This window comes from Monodelphis domestica, chromosome 1 (genome assembly GCF_027887165.1).
Source record: "Monodelphis domestica isolate mMonDom1 chromosome 1, mMonDom1.pri, whole genome shotgun sequence".
Lineage (NCBI taxonomy): Eukaryota > Metazoa > Chordata > Mammalia > Didelphimorphia > Didelphidae > Monodelphis > Monodelphis domestica.
The window spans coordinates 187326134-187335685 of record NC_077227.1 but is presented as its reverse complement, the minus strand read 5'-3'; the positions used below and the strand labels follow the sequence as shown (position 1 = coordinate 187335685).

Here is a 9552-nt window from a genome sequence, read left to right as displayed (position 1 = left end):
GGATTCTTTAAGTAGACCATCATATCATCCACAAAGAATGATAGCTTGGTCTCCTCATTGCCTATTTTAATGCCTTTGATTTTTTTTTCTTCCCTAATTGCTACTGCTAGTGTTTCTAGTACAATGTTAAATAATAGAGGTGATAATGGGCATCCTTGTTTCACTCCTGATCTTATTGGGAACTTTATCTAAATATTAAATGCAGTTCTGAATACTTGTATGAATTTGAGGCTTAAGTTGAGAGGGAATAGGTTGACAATTCTGAGGCATTTGAAATAAATATGATATCAGTTAAATATAAGAATCAAAATGACCTAATAATATAGGAAAGGTATGATGGGGTTGGGAGAGGAAAAACTAAAATATAGCCACTCAACAAATACATAGTGGTGTACCTACTATGTATAATGTATTCTGCTATATGCTGAGGGAGGCAGTGGAGGGGAAATGATTTCTGACCTTAAGGAGCTTAAAACCAAGTGGGCATGAACAACCTGAAAATCTTTCTAAAGTTATTGAAAATCATTTGGCCATCTATGAAAGGCAGACACATTTGGGTTTTTTGTTTTGAGGAGGGTTTTTAGAAGCATTTTATGAGTAGGCATAAGAAGGGTAACATTATGAGGGAGGGCAAATGAGCAACTTCCCAAGGGCTAGTGAGTTTAATTTTTTGCTTTTTGTAGCTTTGTGGGTGAGGGAGCATCAGAGGCATCCCATTCTTGAAAATGCTCTTGATGACCTGCCATTTCATTAAATTCAATTCAACAAACACTTATTAAGCAACTGTTATATGCCAGGCACTCTGCTAATTGCTGGAATTACAAAGACATAAATGAAACTAGTTCCTGACCTCAGAGAGCTTACAATCTACTTTCTTCTGGAGTATTGACCCAGTTGGTTTGCTTTGTGAGAATGGAAGAATTCCACTGGGAGATGCTAGGGCATCCATTTCATATTAGAGTGTGGGGACAGATGTCAGCAAAGCCATGAGAGTTAATATAGAAAGCAGTATATCTTTATTTTTAAATGAAAACAGATATAAAACATTTACATTGACTTAATGTACATTGAACAATAAAATCTCAAAGCATGGATTACTATGGGAGCATCAACCTAATAACATTTCATGGAGTTCTCAGGCCATTTCTGAGTGATTATTTTAAGCAGCATGTTTGTGGAAAGGGAGTGAGGAAGAGGCTTTGGAAGGACTTTCAGCTCATTAACTTTCTTTTCCTCTAGGGAAGCTGATCTGTCAGCTTTGGTTCAGAATGAGGGGAATGATTTTCATTTGATTCATTTTTACCTCGTTGCTGAGAACTCTTTCTGCTCCCTATTGGGAAATATTTTTAGCTCTGGGAACACATCCAATTCAGATAACTACTGATTTGGCTTAAGACTTTTTCTTGATCTAAGGTGTACTTGATGACCTAATTTGGACTCTTGGGAGGTACACAGGTATCCCTTATTACAAGGAAATTTAGTGATCCAAATATCAATATTATGGAATTTACAAATTAGGGGATGAATTTCTTAATATTGTAGGTGAACCATCAAAAATATATAATTTCCAGATCCCTTTGGTGTGGTGCCCAAAGAGCCTAGCCCGTGGTCTGATTCAGGGTCTGTTTAAAAATAGCACCTAGAGAAGCAGATGGCTCAATACCGTGTCATGTTAAAGAGGCTTTGAAAGAAAAAAGAACGGATTTATTTTAACATCCCAAAGTGAACTGCTGGTGGGAACTACAATTTGCAGTGGACATATTGCCATTGGGATACTATAGTATCCATCATGCCCTGCAATGCGAACCTATTTTAATCCCTTCCTTGAAAAAAAATTTTAACTCTGTTCATTGGAGGATTTGTTTTTCCATAGGAATACATCTCTAATTTTAGAATATATCAGTGAGGGAAAAGGATTTGGTATATAAAATTTTACTTTATACACATTTCCTCCAAAATGCTTCTTTTTAGTGAATCAAGGGATATTAGTATACTGTCAGTCTTTATATCAAGAGAGCTACTTTTCATCACTCATAAAATATTCATTACAATGTGAATTCAGCATTTTCTATTAATCCTTAAATGAAAAGAACGCAGATCACAGGACTAAAAGTGCTTGAAGCTATAGCATGTTTTCCTAAGTGTGCCATGATCAGAAGACTTTAGCATCCTTCCTGGATTCCTTGTCTTTTCTACAGGCTGCTATAAATACGTTTGATAGTCTCAGCTTCTTCTTTATCAAGGATGCCTTTTTCCACATAAATGTCAGCCTGCTGGTTGATGAAGTCCCTCATCTTTGAAAGGTCATAATCTGGAAAATAAAATTTGTGGAGAGTGAGCAAAACAAAATCCATTATAATGAATACCAGAATCATGAAGCTATTTCCCAGTGCTGGTACATGACCCTAGGAAATAGGACTTCACTGATCTGATTTTTACAACATTATATGCAACAGATACTCTTATAAACAAAAACTTCCTTTGGTTCTTGATGATTAATAGGCATATAATTTAGAGAGAATATTATATTTGGAGTCATAATAATTTGGGCTTGAATTCATGCCTAATTATATTTGTGCCAATTAATAATTTTAAGGCAAGTTTTCAATCTGTAAAGTGAAAAAATGTTTTGACTCTCTGTTGCCGGTTAATATTTAATAAAGATTAAATACAAATATTATATGTGAAAATAGGTCACTTCACCCTGTTTGCCTTAGTTTCTCATCTATAGAATGGACTAGAGAAGGAAATAGAAAACCAGTCTAGTATCTTTGTCAAGAAAACTCCAAATGGGGTCATGAGGAATCAAACTAGACTAAAATAACTCAATAACAAAATTATAGAATATATAAATGTAAATTATCATTATAAAGAAAGTGAATGTAGTGAAACGAGTAATGGATTTGGACTCTATAATAGAGACCAAGTTTCAAATTCTACTTCTTTTACTTTAATAGGCTTTGTGGACATGAAATAATTTAATCTCTCAGAGCTTCAGTTTTCTTCAGTAAAATGGAGATAACAATAGCACCCATCTCACAGAATTGTCAGGATCAAATGAGATGTGAAATTCAAGTGCTACAGGAAAATGTAAACACCCTGAGGTCAGGCATTGTGTAATTTTTCATCTTTATCTACATATAATCCAATATCATAAATGTTTATTGAATTGAAGTGTTGTCAGATTAAAAAAAAGCTGAGCTGAGATATAAGTAAGCTCTTCACATTATTTTTTGTCTGACATCAACAGCCATTCTCTTTCAGCTCCTGAATTCCAGCTAGGTAGACCAAATCCAACTAAACTCCCAAACCACCATGTGAAAAGCTTCTTGAGGTTAGAAGCTTAGGAGGAGATACATATGACATCTCTCTATAGATTTATAAAGAGGAAATAAAAGAGGGGGTGGGAGAGAGAGAGATGGGGAGGGGGGAAGGGAGAGAGAATGAAAGAGGAGAGAGGAGGGAAAGAAAAGGAGGGAGAGAAGGGAGAGAAAGGAAGGAAGGGAGAGAGAAGGAGACAAGGAGGGAAGGGTGGGGGAAGAAAGGGAAAGAGAGGGATGGAGGTGAGGAGATGTTTCTTACTGAACCAAGAAGCAGCCTCTCTGTTCCAAAGTATAATCTCAGTCTTAGATCTCAGAAAGGCACAGAACTCTGAGGATTTCTGCCTAGCCTATTCCTTTGGTATACTCCAGCATGATAACACAAATAACTTCTGTTGATAGTACTTTAAGATCTGCAAACAGTCCTGTGAGCTAAGGTCCATGGTATTTCCAACAGTGAGAATTCTTTTTCCCCTCTGAATTCACTGGATTTTGCTCTCTCAAGATCTAGGCTGCTTATAAGATAAGACTTGGATTTAAAAAAAAATTTTTTTAAACCATAAACCCTATTCTGCAGATGAATAAGCCAAACCTCTTAGAGAGTAAGCCATGTGTTCAGGGTTACACAGGCAGTTAGTACCTAAAGCAAAGTCTGAATTTGAGCCTCTGAAGCCAAGTCCTGCCCTCTGCCTATTTTGATCTCAGACATCTTAATGCTCTTCTACAAGACCTTTATTACACATATGTATTGATCATTCAGGTAATCCATTTTTGCTGAACACTATCTGAAGGTGCATAGACAGACATCAGACTGTGGGCAGTTTATTTCCTGACTACAGTAAGGCAAAAGTGGGGCTTTGCTTCTCATCAAAACCAGGAAAGTGTGTTGCTTGCATGTTTTAGGAGCTAATTTATGTACCTTCTGGGCACTCATGAAAAGCATATAACAAGAGAGAAAGTGTGATTCTCTGAGCCTAGAAGAGATGAGTCGGTGATCTGTATCAGTGAAGGGAGGCTCCATACCACAAGTTCCTTTCAACTTCAATGGCATAGCAGTTTAAAAAAAATAAGCATAATTCCATACCTTCTTTATTTCCTTGTTTGTCATGTTTCTTCAGCCATTCAATATTCTTTCTGATGGCTTCCAAATAGGTCTCTGTTTTTCCTGTAAAAACCAAACCAAACCAAACAAATCATCAGAAACTAACCTTTTGTCCATTGAATCAGTCAGAAACCTTTACTAAAGATTTATGATGTAAAGTCACTGGCCTAGGTGTTGTGTGAGATATAAAAATATGGAAGACAGGATGGTGCAGTGGAAAAAGCACTGGTCCCAGAATCGGAGATTTGCTCTTCTAATTTAGTCATGTCACCTTGGGGCCTTCTTGACCCCATGGGCCGTAGTGTTCACAAGGTTTTCTTGGCAAAGATACTTGGAGTGTTTTGTCATTTCCTTCTCCAGCTCATTTTATAGTTGAGGAAACTGAGGCAAACAGAAGGTAAGTGATTTGATTTGCCCAGGGTCACACAGCTAGTGAATGTCTGAGACTGGCTTTGAACTCAAGTCTTTCTGACTCCAGACTTAGTGCTGTGACCATTTAGCTAAGGAAACTTGGGTTCAGATTCTTTTTCTGATGCTTATACTATTTGTATGATCTTGAGCAAGTCACTTAACTTCCCTGAACCTCAGTTTCTTCATCTGCAAGATGAGGCTGTTGAACTGTATGCTCTTGAAGGTATGTTCCTACTCTTAATCCAGTCTTCTAGCTATGTAACAGAATAGAAAAAAAAAACAAATGGCAACATTTATTTATAGGCAAATTCTAGGGTAAGCAAGTATTTCTTTAACTGGTTGATATACAGGATGAGGCTCATTCTGGGAGGGAAGTAGTTTATCTTAGATGATGATCATTTTCTAGCTAGAAGTTACTAGAACTAAACCAGAAGTAGGACTTTAAATGCTATGCTGTTTGGAAGCACTAGGGAGCTATGAAGATTTTTGAGCATGAGAATAACATTGGCAGACCTGAATGTTATGAATATTGATTTGGTAGTTGTGTGGATGCTGGATTGGAGAGGAGAGAAACTGGTAGGAGGTGGGAACAAATGGGATATTGTAATAGTCTAAGTGAGAAATGGGAAAGCTTTAAACTGTAGTAGTAGCAGAATATGTAGGGAGAAGGGATGGATTCTGTAAAAATAGACTCGAACTCTGGATGTCAATCCCCACAATTCTTTGCTCCACTTCCCCAGAATGCTTTGTAATCTTACCTAGGGCGAGATCGAGAAGGTATTTAACCTGATTGCAAAAGCTTTTGGCTTTTTTTTGGACTTCCGTTTTGGGGCAGACGTGGGTCATAATGTAGGTGAGATCTTGTCTAGGCCTCTGGCGTAGGCATGTGTTTTTTCTTACTTGTATATTCTTAAATTCTCAACCTTTAATAAACCTCATAAAATATAATACTCCTTGCAGAGAGAAACTAATTTCAGATGCCTCAGTCTCCCCTAAATTTTAACTGTTACAGTTGGCGACCACTAGATTGGATGAGAACTTCTCAAATTTTTTAGCCTAGGTAATGATTTTTTTAAGCCACGTTTCTCCAAGATGCTTTTTAGAAAACCATCTTGATCAGCTCCTGCCTGCGGCCCTCTCCGGCTCCTGCTTCTGCTCCTGGCCTCTCACCTGGTACCCAAGCTCCCGGCCCTGCCAACCCCGAGGTCTTTCTCTCGCTCACCTGGCCCACCTGATTCAACCAAGATTGCAATCACCTGGTGACCTGCCTGCCCAACAAACCCAGTTCCTTGGAGCAGATCGCTCGGGACTCATTTCTATCAGCTGGTAACAAAACAGGGGTATTGGCGGCCTGGGCTCCACGTGGACTGGGGCAGGAGGAGGGATCATAGCAGCGGAGAGAGAAAGGGAGAGGAGAAGAAACAGATTTTTCAAACAGAAACTTAATAGCAATGGGCTGTTTAAAAGGATACCTTCTGACTCTTCTGGTAATTTAATTGACTTCACCTGGGAGCAGACTCAGCTCAAAGATTCAACTTTAACTTTGAAGTGGCAAATGGGTGGCCCAGCGAACTGGGAGCCAGGCCCAGAGACGGGAGGTCTCTAGTTGAAATCTGGCCTGAGACACTTTATGGCCGTGTGGCCCGGAGCAGATCGCTCAGACCCCATTGCTTAGCCCTTACCACTCTGCCTTCGGACAATAGACATTTAAATGGATAATTAATTAAATGAAAAAAAACACACCTAAAGAACTTCAAAGAGACTAAAGGATAAATTTTGAGGCATTTCAAACTCCAATGGTTTATAAAAATCTCTGTATTCTATTGCATTTTTTTGTTTAAGGTTTAACTTTGTGATGTTAAATTCATATATTACTGGATTGAATATTATTCTGTTACACTGAAGGTTGATTGAATTTATTTTGAATGTACTGAGTTTGAAATTCTGTTGTTTTTCCCCTATAACTGTGCTGAACAAATATTACTGTAATTAAGTCCATATGAAAAAAAAACAGCCTTTCTATTTTGACTTTGTAAATTATCACATAGATGGACTTCAGGACTGGTTATAATTGTATAACAACCTTTGGAAAATTTAATATGCTAAATATCTCATGATTTTAAGGGTTTTTTAAATATGATTTTTGTAATTTTTTTTAACAATCTCTGGTCATTTTTGCCTGCCCCTACCACGAGGTAAGGTCCATTCTAGTAGCTGAAGTGAAATACATTTTATAACCCCCAACCTTCCCGCATTTCTAAATATGTGAATGGAAGTTGGGCAGTAAATCTCAGGGCATTTATATCCCTAAAAAAAGCCTCCAAAAAAAGGAGCACTCCTTTATTTATACTCTTCAGCTCACTACTTTACTTGCATCAAAATGATATATAGATTTCTTGATTATGTTCTTAACCCAAGATGAGTTTTACTTATTTTTTTATATTTTTCATATTTTTATTATATTTTTTATATTTACTTTACTTAATTTTTTTAAATATTTTTTATTATATTTTTATATTTACTTTACTTAAAAATATGTTTGAATACCAAGGTTGAAAGATTGTTATGTTTGTAAAAACTTGTGACAAATATCCATCAATTCATTGGCTTTTAAAAAATGCCATACAGCAACTTATGTGAAATATGATAGTGTTTGTTTGCTATTGTAATTAATTGGGCTATTGAGAATTTTGGGGGTATTGATATCTACATATTTGTACTACTGTATTTTTAAAAAATGAAAAATTGTTACCTTGTTTAATTCATTTGCCTTCTACTCACAGTGAGCATGGCCAGATATTAAGAGGAAATGGATCTCATTTTTGGTGAGAAAGCCTTGCATTTTATATTTTCTTAGCTGATACAGAGTGTCAATGATTATAAGCTACATTTTTGAATTTTTAAAGCCCTTTTATTATTATATTTTTCTTGCATGTGCAATATACTATTTCAGTGTTTTTTTTATTTTTTCTCTCCTTTTATATTTGAAGCACATGTCACCAGTATTAAGATTTTCTTTAACCTTTTGATTTTTCAGTAATATAAGTTTAAAACACATGCCCCAAAAGCTTGTGACTATAAAAATGATGCCACTAATTATTTAAATAAATTATGGGACTTTGCTTAATGATTCTGTCTGATTCCAGGACAAAATATACACACAAGAGCCATTGCACAGAGCCAAAGAAAAGCCAATCCAGGATGGATTGATGCACTTCCAGGCCAATACAAAGGTCTTGAACCTAGTGTGAAGACTCGAGGTTACTGTGTTTAACATGTTGTTAAGACATAGGCTTTCCTTGTGTCCACACTCATTCTGAAGATACTCACAGATTAGTTTCCCCAAACCTTTGCTCCTATAATCTGGTCCCCTTTTCTGCCTCTCATAGGGTGGTACCTTTTTGTAGTCCTGGCTACTGACTGGGTAAATGCATCATTGCTTAAATAATTTTGATTGGGCCCTGATTGAAGGGCCTGTTATAGATTTATTTTTCTTTTACTTGGAATTTTTACACATAAGGCTTTGATAGTTATAGACTTTGATAGTCTATATTATATATTTATTTTTCTTTTACTTGGAATTTTTACACATAAGACTTTGATAGTCTATATTTTCATCCAGAGTTTTTTTCTTTTTTTAATTTGGATTTTTCTGATATCTTTTTAATATCTCTTACCAATTGATTCATATATCTCATACCTCAGCCATGCATCCCTAAGTGATTCTGTATTTGTCAATCACCCTCTTAATGGGGGGAATGTAAAAAATATCATTATTTAAATTGCAAAGTTTAAATTCCTTTTGAGAAGAATTTTAGGTAAAGAAGATGCTACCTCTCTGAATCCAGAACTGAACTGTTGGATAAGTCACCATGAAGAAGCCTCCATACCACAAGCTGCACAAAAATAAACTTTGGGTGTAGTTGATTGAACATTTATTTGTATGTATACTTTCATGCCAAAAGGGGACTGCCCCCTAACTGGCTTTTTGTCAATTTGTCCAGCAGTTATTGGTTTTGCTCTTTTTTTTCCTCTTATCCTCAAATTACTGTAATGTTTAAGTTGATTATGTTTTCATGATCCCTTTTGGGGAAACTTGTCTCCCCAATAATGATCAAACGGAAGAATGTAAAAATAGACTCGAACTCTGGACTTCAATCCCCACAATTCTTTGCCCCACTTCCCCAGAATACTTTGTAATCTCACCTGGGCTGAGATCGAGAAGGTTTTTAACCTGATTGCAAAAGCTTTTGGCTTTTTTTTGGACTTCCGTTTTGGGGCAGACGTGGCTCTTTCCATAATGTAGGTGAGGTCTTGTCTAGGCCTCTGGCGTAGGCATGTGTTTTTTCTTACTTGTATATTCTTAAATTCTCAACCTTTAATAAACCTCATAAAATATAATACTCCTTGCAGAGAGAAACTAATTTCAGATGCCTCAGTCTCTCCTAAATTTTAACTGTTACAATTCAAGAGATGTGGATTGAGACTAGGTAAGATTTGGCAACTAATTGGATCTGGATAGCAAGGGAGAACAAATATTTGAGAGTGATTCCAAGGAATCTAGGTGACTGAAAGAAAGGTTAACAATACAACAACAAAAGGAAAGTTTGGAAGAGAGGTAGGACTAGGGGAAAATAGGAATTCTGCTTTAGACATGGTTTCCATTGTGATTATTCAGCCTTTGCTTTTGAAGATCAATGACATTCTGGGTGATGTCTT

At 36.5% G+C, this 9552-nt stretch overlaps 1 protein-coding gene across 3 annotated transcripts in view; it reads right to left on the bottom strand.

Moving 5' to 3' along the window:
* Positions 1-993: 993 nt before the first annotated feature.
* SCG3 (secretogranin III) overlaps positions 994-9552 on the bottom strand; it is a 47651-nt gene continuing 39092 nt past the window's right edge. For all 3 annotated transcript variants that reach the window (XM_007479956.3, XM_001380585.5, XM_056810198.1), the window contains 2 exons: positions 4405-4485; positions 994-2311 (listed from right to left, as the gene is read on the bottom strand). In XM_007479956.3, the coding sequence (XP_007480018.2) occupies positions 2193-2311; positions 4405-4485 (200 nt within the window). In that variant the 3' untranslated portion in view covers positions 994-2192. The remainder of the gene's footprint in view (positions 2312-4404; positions 4486-9552) is intronic.